General features: G+C 39.8%; 1 protein-coding gene across 1 annotated transcript in view; it reads left to right on the top strand.

Moving 5' to 3' along the window:
* Positions 1-18,136, top strand: part of swap70b (switching B cell complex subunit SWAP70b) — a 43,166-nt gene that overhangs the window by 20,361 nt on the left and 4,669 nt on the right. The window contains exons 4-9 of the mRNA XM_074678063.1: positions 18-245; positions 3,872-4,018; positions 4,098-4,206; positions 5,976-6,157; positions 16,312-16,419; positions 16,600-16,766. Coding sequence (XP_074534164.1) covers positions 18-245; positions 3,872-4,018; positions 4,098-4,206; positions 5,976-6,157; positions 16,312-16,419; positions 16,600-16,766 — 941 coding nt within the window. The remainder of the gene's footprint in view (positions 1-17; positions 246-3,871; positions 4,019-4,097; positions 4,207-5,975; positions 6,158-16,311; positions 16,420-16,599; positions 16,767-18,136) is intronic.

Here is an 18,136-nt window from a genome sequence, read left to right as displayed (position 1 = left end):
TCTGACTCCGCCCACAGATTGAGTACTTCCTGCGTAAGCTGACGGAGGCGATGGGGGGCAGCTGGGTGGAGGAGCGTTTCGAGGACTACAAGCTGCAGCTCAACTCCAAACAGCAGAGTCTGAACGCCTGGGACTTCATCAAGCTGGTGGGGTCGGGTCACTTCAGCAAAGGCATGGACCGGCAGACGCTGTCCATGGGCATCAACGAGGTCTTCCAGGAGCTCATTCTGGACGTGCTCAAACAGGTGAGCTGCAGAAGGTGACGTGGCCACTTTCACTGATCATTCATGCAACAAAACCTCCTTTAAGATCAAATCAGAGAGCGCTGAGATGAAGACGGAAAGTATTCCCATTCTCAGCTCTAACGTGTGCCCCAGAGCGTGAGATTATCTGTGTCAGGTGCAGGAATATCAGCATAACTCCGCCCCCTTTTCTCCTAATATACGCTCCTGTTTTAAAGGAAAACCTTGAGTTTCTGGTCTCAGCGAAGTTTTCTTTGCTTTGATATGGTCACACAGGTACAGAGATCAAAACTAGGTACAGGGCGAGGTGAGAAAAAGGCGGATACCGGGGTTAATGTGGTTTGTAGACGGTCTGAGATAAGAGAGTGAAGGTTGTAGATTTTATTCTGTGGATACTTTAGTCTGCTCGTCTTAAAATTACTGTTACTCATTATTGTTTTCAATCATCATACGGTTTTGAAGCCAAAATACCGCCGTCACCATTGCCACCATTGTAGCAGTTTGGAGCCAGAGTCTGCGCAGTAGAGATGATGAGGGATTCTGGGAGAATCTGAGTGGAGCTGGGTGACAAAAATAATAATTACTTTTTTAGAACTGGGCAAGTTAACGCATTATTTTTGTGTTAACCTGTCAATCTATTAACGCCGTTGAATATTTTATCGCACATTAGTGCACGTTGCTCACATGCTTTTATTTTGTAAATGTCTGTTGCTGACCGCGGTGGAACCAGAAGTGAAATTGGCGGAAAAACACAATGAGTAACCAAAACAAGCATGGAGAAGAGGGGCAACGCCACGGAACTTCAAGGCGCTCGCCGTTTAGTGTATCAGTCAGCGCGCACGGCGTGCCAGATATAAACAAACGCAGGTAGTCTGCCAGGATGAAGAGACACGATGAGAACTAGAACCTTATTTAGCGGTGTTTTTGTGTGAAAGTAACGCGCTGAAAATTCTCTAAATAAAGCGTTAATGCAGACCCATATCAGATTTTTTTGGTGGGAGTCCGTTTATTTGTGTTTTTGGTCAAGTAAAATATGGCCCCGTCTGAGTGCAGAGGAAACCAGCAGAGGAGCAGGGAGGGGGTGTTTGGTGTGAGCGCTCTGGGCTTCTGCTGCATAAAATCACTGCTGTAGGGGTAATTTCTGCCTAAACCTTGTGATAGGACCCAACTTGTTCCATCCAGGAGCATCACTTTAATGCCCTGACTGTGGCAATAAGCTTAATTTTGTATTTACATTTTGTAAATTTGATTTGCACTAAATATGTGATTTAACTATTACTGTATAACAAATACTGATTTAGTGTTTGCATGATGTTATGGCACTTTCACAATACGATTAATTATGATTAATCAGGGAAATCATGCGATTAATTACAATTAAAAGTTTTAATCGTTGCCCAGCCCTAATTTTTTTTCATTCAAGAGTCTAATCACTTCCTGACTCTACCTCCCGACGTATTTTACAATCCCCGAAAAAAATACATGAGAACGGCAGCTGTCAATCATCGTTAATCCTTACATAAAGCCTTGTTTTTAACCTTGTATTACTATAAAAACGAAACTTTTCAGAAAAAGAGGACTTTGATACAAGACAGCCAAATGAAATCTTCAAATCATCACAACAATCAGACGTGAGAAACATTTCTACGAGGTGTATTAATTTTTAAAAGTTTGACCACAGCCCATCTGGAATGACTGGGGAGCTGGATTTTTAAACCCATACTGCAGCCAGCCACCAGGGGGAGCAGTTTTTGTGGAGACCTCACAAGAGGACGTCCATTTTTTTTTACAGTCTATGGTCCAAATAAAACACAAACAACTCTCTCTGAGTTTAGAACTTTTTTGATCAATATGAAAGAATATGTATTAAAAGTAATCAATAAAACTAACAACTGTCAGAGTTTAAGTATTTATTAAAGTAAACTAAAGTGCAAAATAAAAAAGTTTAACTGTTAACTCTTCTTGGTTCATTCATGTTGTCTGAAAAGGACCTGGCGCACATTTGCAGTGGTGTTAAACCGCAGCAATTAGCAGCATCTAGTGGCGAGGAGGACTTACTGGACGTAAGATTTTCTTGCCTAGAGTATCTGCTGCTGGTATCTGCAGCCTTCACGAGTACCAATACCTTGGAAAAAGGCTGGTATCGGCCCGATGTTGATACCTGGTGTCGGTATCTGGCCATCCCTAGTAGACACCTCTGGTTTCTCTGCATTCGACCTTAGTTAACCTGGCTCCTTTGATAAAACACTACATCAGCGTCACGTGACGTGCGATTTTTATTCATTTTTTCTGATTATATCCAGGGATATTCGGATGCATTGACCAATTTCATACTTGTTTAGTTAAAAACTTGATGTAAACTCAATAAATTGCTGTGTTTTGTTTTTGTGGAGAGTCTGCTGAGAGTGGAGGTCTGCAGCTGGACCCCTCTTATTCTCAACACACTCATGAAAAGACCCAAACTAACACTGCAAACTGAACCCTAAGCGTGTAGGGATGGGTACCTTTCACATTTAAAACAATACGGTACCGATGCCCGGTACCTGGCAATCGGTACCGGTACTCAATGGTACCAATTTTCGGTACTTTTTTTGTGTTTATGTGGTAAAGATGTTGATTTTTCTAATAATAAAGTACACTTTCTTTTTCAACTTAACATATTTCCTCTTCAGTATATAACCTTGCAATGTCGTGCTCATGTCCAGCATGGAAAATCGCCTCCCCTTCCACTCCATCACAGTCACAAGGATGCATTTAGGTACCTAAACATGGTACCTATTGATTTCACCTGAATCGGTACACGGTACTTTTGACAGAATTCGGTCGGTACCTATAAAAGTACCTGATTCGGTACCCATCCCTAAGCCAGTGTTTACATCTTTACTTTAGAAAAAAATGCTCTTATGAGACTTTACATGAGCCATATTCATCTGATGTGTCCAGAAAAATGTCTTAATTTAAAATATTAAAGACAAAACGATGCCTGAGTTTCTTCAAGAATCGACCAATGGGGTCAGAAAATGTGTTGACCCCTCACTCAAAGTATTACAGGCCGAGTTTTTGTCTCTTCGATTTTTCTGTGCTCGTAGACACGATGATTCAGACAATTCAGACAATTCACACAATCCAGCTGCAGTTTGAACTGTAAAAACACTCCACCTTTGTTAGGCTGCAGATACACAACGCTCAACTCCCTCCTGTGAGATTAATATTTACTAAAAGCCACTTTTTTTTCCATGCAGGAATGACTTTTAAAGAGACAGTAACCTGTGTTTAAAGTCTGCGCAGTTTGTTGGTTTTCTAATCACACTTAAAGAGTTTGCAGCTGAAGTTTAGTCAACCTGTGACAGTTAACTGAAGCAGCTCAAAGAAAAGGGTGATAAATCAAAACAGAAACACAAATCACAGCCGAACAGAGCTCACCTGCGTGTTCACAGCTGTTTGCAGAAAGCATGAAAATCAGGAAGTGAGGGTTAGCGGGCAGGTATTCTCCCATCAGGTGACAGATTGTGTGAATGTGTTCCCTGAGGTCACCTGAAGATGAAAGCAGAAAAGAAAACCTCACATCCTGAAGAAACATCAGAGATTAGATTTACAAACGAGCCTTTCTGTGATCTTCTTCTCTGCAGGGCTACATGATGAAGAAAGGCCACAAGAGGAAGAACTGGACGGAGCGCTGGTTCATGCTGAAGCCCAACACCATCTCGTACTACGTCAGCGAGGACCTGGCAGAGAAGAAAGGAGACATCCTGCTGGATGGAAACTGCCTGGTGGAGGTGAGGACACGAGCTCAGGGTCTTTGAAGAAATAAATATCACAGCGTCTCTGAGTGGGCCCTGTTTTTGTCTCCTGCAGCCTCTGCAAGATAAAGAGGGAAAGAAATGTCTTTTCATCATCAAATCCTCGTATAAAAGTTTTGAAATCAGCGCGTCAGACAAGAAGAAGAAGCAGGAGTGGATCCAGGGTGAGCAGAGATGTGATTTTATTTACTCACTCAGGATATCTCGGAGATTTTACATGTTTTAAAGTATGAAACTGTGATTAGGGAACTGGGGGAAAGACCGTATCGTGACTTGTATGTGTCACTTGTTTGCTGACTTTTACCGGATTTTATAGACAACCAAATCAAACTTTGTCTTTTTTTAAATTCAGTGTCTGTAGACGTCAGGATAAGAAGCTCTTACCCAACACTGCAAAAACGGAAACTTAATGAAGTTTTTATGTCGTGACTTAAGAAAAATGTTTTATTTCCAGATATTGAAAGACAAAAATGATGCCTGAATTTCTTTTAAACATCTTTCAAAATGGAACAAGAGAAAATTTACTTGTATTAAGACATTATTCTAGTTTCAAGCAAATTTTTCTTGTTCCATTCGCAGATTTTTTTACTTGTTACAAGCAATTCAGACCTCATTTTTGTCTTTAAATAACCTCAAACAAGACATTTTTATGACCTGATCAGTTGAATGTGGCTCATATCAAGTGTACTAGACAATTTTTACTTAAAACAAGACAAAAACACTTGATAAGATTTAAGTTTTTCTGCAGTGAAATTGCCTTAAAGGGGACATATCATGCTGATCCCTGATTTAATACTTACATATAAAATAATAAATTTGAAAACAAGACCTTTTACCCCCTGAATTTTCAAAAAATGAGATATTGTATTTTTTCTGATATCCTAGAACGAGATTTGATGCCTCTGAAAATAGGTCATTGCCAGTTGGCTGCGAGATTTCAAACGCTGTGACGACACGAGGATCCTTTCTTTTTATTGGAGTAATCTGATAAAGCAGCTCCTCCTCTGTGATGTCAGTTAGTCACACAACCGCCACCGAGGGATACACCCACCAAGAGCAGAGTATAAATAAAGCTAGCTAGCGTAAACTAGCTCTGGCTAACTTGACTGAGTGCTGGATGCAGGGACTCTGCTCTGCAGTGAATAGTTTGTTTTTTATCAGAATGAACAAAGTGTGAGCTCATGAACACCAACGAGCTGATATGTCGCATTTGTTTGAAAATAGTGGCGACGAAGAAGAAGAAGGGGAGGTGCAGCGGAGCCTTGTTCTTTGACAATCCGCTCTTACTGAGGCTTTTGGTCTGCAAAGTAAATAGAAATAAAAGCTCCAAATGGTGGCGCTCAAAGACAGATACATTGCCAAAGAAATGCAGCCCTTCAATACGGTTGAAAGCCAGAAATGTTAAAAGTACATATTACAAACAATTCAGGAACTGTATAAACTCCCTTTTATTTAGGCTATAGTTTTTGTTGTTGTTGTTTTTTTTGGAGTTTTGTTTTTTCTTTAGAGACAGGGTCTATGTTTTATTGTTTTTGATTAGTATTAATTATTTTCATTGACATTTATTTTTTTCTAAAAGAGAGTCCATTTCATTTTCATTGTATTTTTTTTCTCTTTCTTGTTTGTTAAATTTATTATATTTTTTGTTTGATTTATTCTACTTAAAAGATCCTGACCTTTTAATTACAGTTAAATACTCTTAAGAAATTAAAGTTTCTTGCTTTTGATATGGTGTACTCACTTTATTATCCCATTTATCATAATTACATCAATGAAAAAATGAAAAAAAAAATCAAAATAATATTGACAATAATATTGTTTATCGGCAATAATATTTTGGAAAATTATCATCTAGCAAAATTTGTTATTGTGACAGGCCTATACAGACGTCTTGCTAAATGAATCCGTCTCCTCTGTGTTTATTTCCTCACAGCTGTTCAGACCTGTGTGAGTCTGCTGCGTCAGGGCCGACCCGCCCCGCACCACGAGGCGCGACAGAAGCGCCGGGATCTGCGGCTGAAGCAGCAGGCGGAGCAGGAGGAGCTGGAGCTGAGGATGAGGGAGCTGCAGACGGCCAACGAGGCCAAACAGCAGGAGCTGGAGAACTTGAGGAAGGTGAGGAGGATTTTAATGTTCCCCTGTCAATCAGTCTGCTCAGGAAACGTCTGGTGCGTTACCAGTTCCCAGATCCTAAAATAGACAGTCGTTAAAAGCTCTTCCTGCACAAAAGAAAACAAGCTTCAGTTGTTGAGGCTGTTTGCAAGAAGATAATGAGATGTTTGTGCTCTAAAAAAAAGTCAAAGTGCAGTGATTAAAAGAAACTGGAGAAAGTAAAAGTTTTACCCAAACAAAGATAAGAGCTGATAACAAGCTCCAAATAAATCAAACACTTCTTTTCAGGTATCAGAAGATGAGCTATAAAAGTTATGAAAGGAACAAAAGAGGAAGTAATTTTGCTGAAAAGTATCTGTGGGATTTCCCTGAAGGGGGAATTTTTGAAGCCTTATATGATTTAAAAAAAGACCAAAAGTGAACAGCTCAGACTGTTTCAAACCAGACGAAAGGACGGCATTGTTCGAATATTACACCACAACACGTCATCCTCTGATAATCTTTGAAGCGGCTCAGACAGAACGACTCTGGTTGTTGTAACATCTTGTGTTCGCCGCTGACTCAGCTGTTCCCGCACAAAGTGTCTGCGGCTCTGAACTCAGTCGCTCAGGATATGTTAGACTCTGCTCTTCCAGTTCTCGTTCAGGTTTGGACACATTGGAGCAGTGACACCGTTCGATGTAGTCTCAGTGAATTTGGCTCTTTGCCTGTAGTCGTCCTGTTGATGGAGCCATCAACAGTCTGTGAGGGCGTCTGTTTGGCTGTTGGTGCAGTGACACTTGGTAGTGTTTTTCCACGTGGAGACTCCGTTTCCCAGGATGCAAAGTGATGTGATAATTAGTGCTGTCAGGCGATTAAAAAAAATAATCTAATTAATTACAGGATTTGTAATTAATTAATCTAATTAATCGCATTTTAATCTCATATCTGTCTAAGGTCCCAAAATAAAGAAATTTAATTCCAGGACATTAAAATTACATTAAAAAACATTTAAAAATAAGTTGGGAATATATACAACACATTTTTAGGTACCCTGAGGCATAAGGAACACATGAAAAAAGTTTTATGTTTCTATCTTTACAAAATCTACACAGTCCAGCACCTAAGATAAGCTGATTTGATTTTTAGGACGGTTTTTGCTTCTTTTCACAATTTTACTCGATGTGGACTCAATTTTCACTGCAACATGAACTTCTATACTTTCATGAGGTCAGGAGAACCAGGGCTAAAGGCTAGAAACTGTGAGGAACTATGTACAAAACACTTTTTTCAAGTCTTGGATCAAAGAAAAGTGAAGTATTCTCAGTTTAACATGCTCTGAACTCACAAACTGTTGCTCATTGGTGCAGAGCAGCCCCAAGCTGAAACATGACACCAGGAAGATGAGAGGAAATTTTCAAAGAATTCTTTAGATTTAAATACAAGACCTTTTTCGATCATTCAAGTCTTGTTTGATGCAGTAGAGAGTGTAAAATTACCTGTTTTTTACAGAATTGAGCTAGAGCAAACAGTTGATTTTCTGTAGATTTTCAAAAAGGACGAGTGAATAAACGAGATGTGGACGGCAGTCCCTTTAACAGCGCTCTCTCTTCCCCCGGTTCAAAGCATGTTGCTAGGTGTGATACATTCAGGGACCGTCGGAAATTTTAAAATCTGACGAGAATACCACTTTTTCCATGTAGGACAAACGGTTTGTAAATGCTAGACATTTAAAAATAAGTGCGTCTTTGAACGCCTCGCTGGTTTGGGATCCAGATTAATCTGCGTTCATTTTTATGACGCGTTAATTTGGGGTGTAATTAATTAATCTAATTAACGCGTTAAAATGACAGCCCTAGTGATAATATATATTTATTTGTAGACGTGCACAGTTTAAAGGGAAGGTCTGGAGTTTCTGAGCGATCTTGCAAAAAAGTCTCCCATCTACACTGGAGATCAAAATTAGAGAACACACCACAATTTTACAAATGTCAACTTCAATCCATTGTCCTCTCATAAATGTATTCAAACACAAGTTAAAGGGACATTTTTCGAGCCTATTGCGTGAGTTAAATTTATTCCGAAACACAGAATAAAAAACTTAAATCAGATATTCGAAAAAGGGCACTGATTAAAATTAGAGAAGACTTTCCGATCCTCCCCAGTTATTGGTGTTACTCTGGCACCAGGTGCTGATATCCTTAATTATCTCACAAACATTATTTATGGAAGCCTAACTTCCAGTTTTCACTGACTTCACAAGATGGCAACCCCCTCTAAAGTCACTGAAGCCCTCAGGCAGCAGGTTGTCCAGATGAAGACCAAAGGGATGACCTTGTCAGCAATAGTGAGAGAAGTTGGCCGTTCCAAATCTGTGATATTCAGAATATTACATATTTGCAAAGCCACAAATTCATATAAGTCCACCAAGAAGGCTGGTCGTCCACGAAAGACAACTGAAAGAGAGGACAGGATAATACGGAGAACTTCTATGGACAATCGGTTTCACACTTCAGCTGAAATTGCTCCCCAGTTCAGTGACCAACAGGGTATGACAATATCTCGTCATTCACTGTCTTGACGTTTGAGAACATTTGGACTGAAAGCCCACTCTGCAGTGACCAAACCTCTCATTAGCAGAGAGAATCAAAAGGCTAGACTAACCTTTGCTGAGGAACATGTTGTGTGGACAGAAGAAAACTGGTCCAAAGTTCACGTCAGCAATGAAAGCAAGTTTTTTTTTTTTTTTTTTACAATATTTTTATTTAAGTTTTAGATACATATCAAACTTTGTATCAAATGTACAAACATTTTCATTTTCATTTATGTCCCCTCAAACAAGTGCTCATTCACACATACATACACACACACACACACACACACACACACACACACACACACACACACACACACACACACACACACACACACAAAAAAATAATAATAATAATAAATAAATAATGAAAATACACAAAAAATAAATAATAATAATAAAAAAATAATAATAATAAATAATTATAATAATAATAAAAATAATAATAATAAATAAATAATGAAAATACACAAAAAATAAATAATAATAATAAAAAAAATTATAATAAAAAATAATTATAATAATAATAATAAATAAATAATGAATATACACAAAAAATAAATAATAATAATAAAAATAATAATAATAAAAAATAATTATGATAATAGAATTAATAATAATAATTTAAAAATGATAATAAAGAGAAAAGCTAAATAAATTAAAAAAAATAAAAAAGGCAGGATCATTTCATAGTGTTATTCAGTCAGTGTTATCCCTTTCATTAGTCAAGAATGACATGAATGAGTCCCAAACAAAGGCAAACTCCTCTTTTTTTACCTCTAACAATATATGTCAATCTTTCAAGTCCAAGACAAGTTATCAACTCCTCCTTCCATATTGCCAGTGAAGGTGGTTTGACATTTTTCCAATATAGTGCAATCACTCTTTTTGCATGGAGAAGACCAAAGTCAACAATTTCAGATTGCTTCTTTTCTGATGAGGTTTTTGGGATATAATCCAAGTATGCAAATTGTTGAGGTCAAAGTAATGTTAAACCCGACCATCTGTGATAAACTTTTGACTACATTTCTCCAAAAAAACAAAATCTTAGAGCATTCCCAAAGGCAGTGAATCAGAGTTCCCTTTTCAGTCAGACATTTAACACAAACATCAGGGGTGTTAGGAGAGATATGATGGAGTTTAGCAGGGGTCATATAAACTCTCATTAACCACTTATACTGAATCAGTTTTAATCTTGTGTTAATTGAATTATTTTGCGATGAAAGCAGGTTTAATTTGTTTGCGTCTGATGTAAAAACGTTATGTTTGGCGTCAGACTGGGGAAAGACTGAACCCAAAGTGTGTAAAGAAGTTAGTGAAAGGTGGAGGAGGAAGTGTGGGGAGTGTTTTCTTTAACGGGAGTTGAGCCTTTAATACAGCTACATGGCCGAGTGAATGCAAATGTTTATAAAAGCCTTTTTCGACAACATTTGATTCCTTACCTGCATTCATCACCCATAGAGCCAGCAATTTTCATGCAGGACAATGCCCTTTGTCACTCAGCAAAACAAGTAAAGCAGTTCCTTAAAAGTGCAAACATTGAAATACAGAATTGTCTAGCCCAGAGTCCCGATCTAAATCCAATAGAGAACCTCCGGAAAAAGACGCTGCAGAGAGCTCCAGGAGCAGATTGTAACCAGGCCATGAGTTCAGATTTTTTTGTCAGACATGTTTACATGTTTACTGCTCACACTCCTCAGCCTCCCTGGTAAGGTCTATTCGGGGGTACTGGAGAGGAGGGTCCGTAGGATAGTCGAACCTCGGATTCAGGAGGAGCAATGTGGTTTTCGTCCTGGCCAGCTCTATACCCTCAGCAGGGTCCTCGAGGGTGCATGGGAGTTTGCCCAACCTGTCCACATGTGTTTTGTGGACTTGGAGACGGCTTCTCCGGGAGTATGGGGTGTCGGGCTGCTTGTTACGAGCCGTCCGTTCCCTGTACGACCGGTGCCAGAGCTTGGTCCGCATCGCTGGCAGTAAGTCGGACTCGTTTCCAGTGAGGGTTGGACTCCGCCAGGGCTGCCCTTTGTCACCGGTTCTGTTCATAACTTTCACGGACAGAATTTCTCGGCGCAGCCAGGGTGTCGAGGGGGTCCAGTTTGATGACCTCAGGATTGGATCACTGCTTTTTGCAGATGATGTGGTCCTGTTGGCTTCATCAAGCCGTGACCTTCAACTCTCTCTGGAGCGGTTCGCAGCCCAGTGTGAGATCGGGGAGGAGATCCTGCCCCAAGTGGAGGAGTTTAAGTATCTCGGGGTCTTGTTCACAAGTGAGGGAAGGATGGAGCGAGAGATCGGCAGGCGGATCGGTGCGGCGTCTGCAGTAATGCGGGCTCTGCACAGGTCTGTCGTGGTGAAGAGGGAGCTGAGCCGGAAGGCAAAGCTCTCTGTTTACCGGTCGATCTTCGTTCCCACCCTCACCTATGGTCATGAGCTTTGGATAGTGACCGAAAGAACAAAATCGCGGGTTCAAGCGACCGAAATGAGCTTCCTCCGTAGGGTGGCCTAAGGGTGGCTCTCCCTTAGAGATAGGGTGAGAAGCTCGGCTATTCGGGAGGAGCTCGGAGTAGAGCCGCTGCTCCTCCGCGTTGAGAGGAGCCAGATGAGGTGGCTCGGGCATCTGATGAGGATGCCTCCCGGACGCCTCCCTGGTGAGGTGTTCAGGGCACGTCCCACTGGGAGGAGACCCCGGGGCAGACCCAGGACACGCTGGAGAGACTACATCTCTCGGCTGGCCTGGGAACGTCTTGGGATCCCCCCGGAAGAGCTGGACGAAGTGGCTAGGGAGAGGGAAGTCTGGGCTTCCCTGCTTAGGCTGCTGCCCCCGCGACCCCACCCCGGATAAGCGGAAGAAGATGGATGGATGGATGGAACCTCTGGAAAATTCTTGGAGACAAAGTTATGACCAAGAAACCTACTACTAAAATGTGCATCTGTTGCTCCACTTCTGCTCTGAGTATTCCCAAAAACACAAGATGATTGACTCAAATCTTCTTCGGTGGAGATCTACCAAGAGCGGCTTCTGGACAAGACAGTTATAGCACCACCTACAGGCCTACTGCGTTTCAGTGTAAACGCAGGTTTTTCTCACTGCGTTTTAGCGTTTTCAGATGAAACGTTGTCGTGTATTGAAATAAAAGGACCCATTTTAACCTGAATCCCTTAAAAACTTGTGACAATTTGGCAAAAATCATTCCAAAATTGATGCAGTCTAGGGCAGAACACAAACATGTGACTCAAATTGCACGAAGAAGACATCTCTCACATTAGTCTACAACATTAGGAAATATTTTAGATAATTATATTTTTCTTATATTTTTGCAATGATGTCAAACTTGTTGAATGATTAATGCAGTTTGAGTCACTAAAGGTGACATCATTACAAACCCAGCCAAAAATAAATCCTCAAAGCTGACTCAGCACTTTTCCTCACAGATAAAACAAAGTGAGACTAACAAACGTGTTATTCATGATTATCTGTGGCGCTTTTGTAAATAACAGGTGGTTTTATATGACACTTGTTTCTGGTCAAAGCTGGTTTCACACGACCGTTAAAGTGGGTCACCTAAAAACTGTGGTGGCTCTCCTCTGAAACCGGGTGCCGGCTCATGAATACTTATAATAGCTGCGCTCCGCCCCGCAGCCTCTGACTGATGAATAGTCTGTCACCCGCTGCCAAACACAGGAATGTGTATTCAGAGCAGAGAGGAGGCGCGAGCCTCCATCAAACATGTTTTTCCTGTAGATCTTCCTGAGCCTGACTCACGATGTCTGTTGACTCGGCTGATTTAACACCAGGTGCTAAAGTCAATGAGTGTGATTTCTACAAATGCTGATGACGAATGGCTGCTTCCTGTCACCATGGTGAAGGGGTTAACAAGAGGAGTCAGAGAAATGTCAGCAGGTCTCCGGTTGAAGGATTTACTGCTTTTTCATTTGGTCTTTAAAGAGTTTGATAAACTGTTGGTGATATTTCTTACACAAAGCTCCGCCTCCTACAGGCTGGCCAATCAGAAGGAAGGGGGTTTGTGGAACAGGCAGCTTTAAAGAGACAGTCTCTTTCAGACAGAGTGACTGTATCTGCTCTTTTGTCCTTTTTCTATCTGACAGTTTGGCTCCTGTGTCCACCATCACTACAAAATTAATCACAGAAATCACCTGAACTGGAAGCTAAGAAAGAGCAATTTAAAAAAACAACTGTAATGAGCAATAATGGTGCTGATAATCTCACTCTTAAGTATGGATTACAATCAGGCAGATATCTACAGTGGGGGAAATAAGGATTGAACGCCTCACCTGTTTTCTTATCACATTTATTTCCAAAGCTGCAATTCAAGCAAATTTCTCCCAGACATTGGTATTAACTCAAACAATCCACACATGAAAAGAAATCACAACGTTCAGGTCCATAAATAATGATTATGGTGAATTAAGTACGATAACACAGGGAAAAAGTATTGAACACGCTCTCTGGTGAACCCTTTTCTTTACTTCTTTCCACAAATGTTCAGTTGGATTGAAGTCAGGTGATTGACTAGGCCATTCTAACAGATTGATTTTCTTTTTTTTGAAACCATTTGAGAGTCAACTTTGCCGTGTGCTTTGGATCATTGTCCTGCTGGAAGGTCCAGCCACGTCTCATCTTCATCATCCTGGTGGATGGCAGCAGATTCAGATCAAGAATTTCCCCATACATGGCTCCATTCATTGCTCCGTCAGTTATATGAAGTTTGCCAACATCATGAGATGAGAAACAACCCCATGCCATGATGCTTCCACCTCCAAACTTCACTGTTGGTTTAGTGTTTTTTGGCTGATGTGCAGAGACATTTCTCCTCCAAACATGGTCTGTAGTATGACAGCCCAAAAGTTCAGTTTTGGTCTCATCTGACCAGACAACATTCTCCCAGTATTCTACAGGCTTGTCAAGATGCTGTTTAGCAAACTTTAAACCAGCTTCAACATGCCTTTTCTTGAGGAATGGAGTCTTGTGGGCTGAGCGTCCATAGAGGCCATGGCGGTGGAGTGCATTGCCTATTGTTTTCTCTGTAACAATTGTACCTGCTGCCTCCAAGTCTTTCTGGAGCACTTTCAGGGTGGTCCTTGGCTCGTTGAGTAGTCTTCTGACTATCTTTCTGACTCCCTGGTCAGAAATCTTCAAAGAGCTCCTGTGCGTGGCCTGTTGATGGTAAGGTGGTGCTTCTTCCACTTGTGAATAATGGCCCCAACGGTGCTGACTGGAATATTCAGGTGCTTTGATATAAGTCTGTAACCAGTTTCATTCTGATGCTGAGCAACAATCAGGTTGTGAATGTCTTCAGAGAGCTCTTTGCCTTTACCCATCATGAGGTGTGTGGTATTTAACTGCTTGGTGAAAAAACAACCTTTTTATAGGACCATCAATTTGCTGTAGCCCAGCTGATGTTGGTTTGCACTAATTAGAAGTTCAAGTAATAATTACTGACAGATTTCAGGTGGTATGGTGAATTTCCTCGCCAAAGTAAACAGCCTTTCCATGGTGTGTTCAATACTTTTTTCCTGTAGAAGAGAGACTTTTTCAAGACCACTTTTAAACTCCTCACAGCCTCACAGGGCGCATTGGTCATCTGCAGTTGTTTTAAAATGTGCTGTACAAATAAAGTTTGACTGGAATTGATTTGACTTGACCACGCTGACTGATTTTTACAGAAATCACAACAAATAAGTTAACATACACAGAGCATTCATATGTTACTTTCAGACGTCCTTTATCTAAGAGCAAACTCCAGGTGAAATATGTAGAAATAAATGTATTTGTTTGGGAAGTTAAGAAATGTTGACTTGTGTCGCCCAGTTGAGAACAGCTCTGAGATTGTGACAGTCTTCTACTTTTAGCAACAAAGTGTGAGAGCCTGAGCTCCTACTATATGTTAGAGAGTGTGTGTGTGAGAGAGAAAGAGAAAGAAGCTATGCTCACACACACACCAACACTGTGGCCATACATGTGTGCTCATTGTGCATTCATGCAACCGTCTATGTGAGCCACGACCGTCACCTCAATGGCAGATTGTTGTGCATTCATGGGAGAGCAGTGTGTGGTACAAACAGAGACAAAGTGGTGTTCTCCTCTGCAGTGTGTGTTACAAAACCATGGGAACTCCTTTGACCCACTGTTTCTGCAAGTTTGTGTTGTTGCAACGCTGCTGATGGCTGCAACACATCGGCAGCTTCGAAGGACGAATCAGAAATCAGTGTGGAGAGAAATGTGAAGGGACAAAATTAAGAAAGTTTTCTGTTTTTAAAAGGTATAATAGCCTTGTGCTGTCTTATCAGCAAACAAAGCGAACTGAATAGACCAGTGCAGACACCACAACTGGTATTTATAAACACGCGCTGTGCACACTGGAGGCGTACTGTACAGCTCGCCAGGTTTAGAAACATCAGACGGGACGGTTGTTGAACAGAGGAGACGTGATGTTTCTTTCCAGTCTGATCCTCTTCATCACTTTCTTCTGTTTGAATCTGTTTCCTCTTGTTTGGGTTTGTGATGCAGGTTTTATACTCATAACCAGCCCGAGCTAAAGGCTAATTAGCCATAACCTGTAAACACTTAAGTACACGTGAGACCACGTGTGTATGTTTGTGCAAATAACATAATATCTATAACTCTACTGATGTCAGTAAAGTTATGTTACAACTTATTCACTTATTCACTTAATTTTTCTCCTTCCCTTTATTTCCTTTTTATCCTCTTGGTTTTTCTTTTTTTTATTATTATTATTTTTTCTCATATTTTATTTGCATTTTTTCCTTCTTTTCTTTTCTTTTCCTACTCTTTCTTTTTTCTTTTCTTTTCCCTTTTTTAATTAATTGTTTTTTATTTTTTACTTTTATTTATTTAATTTATTAATTATTTTTGATTTTTATTTTTTATTTTTGATTATTCATTTATTTATTTTTGGGGTGGCATGATATTGGTAAAATAAAGGAAAGTATTTCATTTTATTAGAAACTTGGTTTTCCTATTTATTTATTTTTCTTATATTTTGTTTTCATTTTCCCTTTCTTTTCTTTTCTTTTCCCTTTTTTAATTTTAATTTTAATTTTTATTGTATTTTATTTTGTTTTATTTATTTATTTGTTAATTTTTTTTTCTTTTGGGGGGGGGGCATCATAAACAATAAATACTTAAGTAAATAAATAAAAGTATGGGGTGATGTGGGTTAAAAAGGAAAACTGTTCAAGTCATCTCACCACTGATATTGTATAGATATTTCCGGTGTCTTGTATTTTGTTGTATTGGGAAATATAAATGTTTTCCCCACTAAAAAAAAAGAAAAAAGAAAAAAAGGGTGACTTGAAAGAAAATTTGTTTTGGTTTCGATCTCCATTTAATACCAAAACAAACACACCCCTCACTAAAAGTAATTTAAGACAATGTGCAGAGACTCCGGGCCACAAGGTGGCGAGGGAGAGCAATCAAAACAGATCCTCTCCATAGAATCTTGAAAAACATAATCAATAAAAACAGAAAGTTAATAAGAAGTCCGCTTGACTCTATGGAAATATTTAACCTCGTCTGATCAGACCTTGTCTGTGTTTTTTGCAGGCTCTGGAGGAAGCTGCAGCTAACGCAGCTGAAGAAGAACGAAGGCGTCTGCAGACCCAAACTGAACTCCAAGATCGTTACAAAATGGACCTGGAGAGGGAGAAAATGGTACATCACTTCCTGTCATTGATTACTCCATCCTTTACGAGTAGTGAAGCAAGAGCAGCTTTGACACAACTTCCTGTTTGTAGTAGAAATAATTTGTAGGTTGTTTTGGGTCAAAACATAATGATTTAACTTGAGTCAACATGTGATTCAAGTGTTGACCTCTGTCTCTTGGATGGACAGGTTCGTCAGCAGATGGAGGAGCAGGTGGCGCAGAAGTCCACTGAGCTGGAGCAGTACCTGCAGCGGGTTCGAGAGCTGGAGGACATGTACAGTCAGCTGGAGAACGCTTTGGAAGACGAGAGGCACGCCAGACAGGATGAGGAGGCTGTTCGCAGGCTGCAGGCACGGTGAGTGTTACACACACAGGTTTCATCAGACAGTCTAAATGAGTTTATCTTAGAGGCAGACAACATGTTTTACAGCAGTTTCTATTCCTGTCCTGTCATTTGTCAGCATTTGAAGATCAGTGAATAGAAAGTAAAACAGTCAGTCTATGGGAATCAACCACAGAACCACTGAGGCTGGGTCTGCTCCTCTTTTATTAGTCACGCAGACAGACATTCAACGTTTACTTCACTCTCCGTGCCAGGTTTCCTCCATCTTCCTTCCTCTTTGCTGACATTTGCTTCATGGGCTGCGAACGCGTCAGCAGTACGCTCCTGACCACACACAGACTCACAGTGCTCCTATTAAACTGTTAAAGAGACGACAAACTACAAATCATTGTCCATGAAAACCTGAGTCCTGCACGAGTCGTCCAGTGACTGACGCTGGATTTTTTCTGCTGAAGGTTTCAGTAACAGTGTGCTTAATTTTCACCCCTGATTTTTATTTAGAACAAACATGTAAGAGAAAAGTTTGTTATTTCTTCATAATTCAAAAATAAAATCTTTCCAGAAACATAAGATGGATCGTTAAACTTCTCATAAACTGCTCTACAGCACCACCTGCTGGCAGGTGACTCTACAACTATCTACAGTTACAATTTATCCATTTATCACATGGACCAAGTCGAATATTTTTAAACCAATATCAGATTTACAAATAAGGGATCTTGTATTTGGGTGATTCTTGAATTAAAGGAGTTTTTCTATCCCTAGGGTAGATTTCCAAGAAGAATAATGTTTTTTACAAAAACACAAATTTGTTAGGCTTAGGTTGAAGAAGTTATGAAAAAAGTAACTGTTTCTCAATGATGATATTTAAATTCTTTTTCTGTGAGTTGAAAATTAATATGTCTAAGAGTTTCACTGTTTTGGGCTTGTCACCTGTGAAATGGTAATGACAAAATTTCACTTTTTGCAGAGAATGTTTGTTAAGTTACGATGTACACAAAATGAATGTATATAAAGTGAAATTTCCTTTTAATTAGTTAAATTTTTAAATTAGTAGCTTGTTTGGTAATGACATCTAATAAACATACTCTAACATCAGGGTATAAAAAGATCTAATTACACACATATTTGGGTATCAGAAAATAAAGCTTCTGCGTCATGTCTTGGATGTTCCTCTGGAGCATCTAATTAGCATGCAACAATGTCAGTTATTTTTTTAAAAAACTTTATTAGTCTGTAAAATGCTGAGTGTGATGGTAATGAAAGAAGTATAAGGGACAGCCATATTTAACTAAAAATAAATAGCAAATTGAAGAAATATAAACTACATGATTTTGGAACATGTCTTTTTAAGTTATGAAAAAAAGTAAAGTGAAGATTTA

This window comes from Halichoeres trimaculatus, unplaced genomic scaffold, assembly GCF_033239565.1.
Source record: "Halichoeres trimaculatus isolate MK-OKI-2021-1 unplaced genomic scaffold, fHalTri1.1 fHalTri1_scaffold_10, whole genome shotgun sequence".
In the NCBI taxonomy this organism is placed as follows: domain Eukaryota; kingdom Metazoa; phylum Chordata; class Actinopteri; order Labriformes; family Labridae; genus Halichoeres; species Halichoeres trimaculatus.
This window is presented reverse-complemented; position numbering and strand designations above follow the sequence as displayed.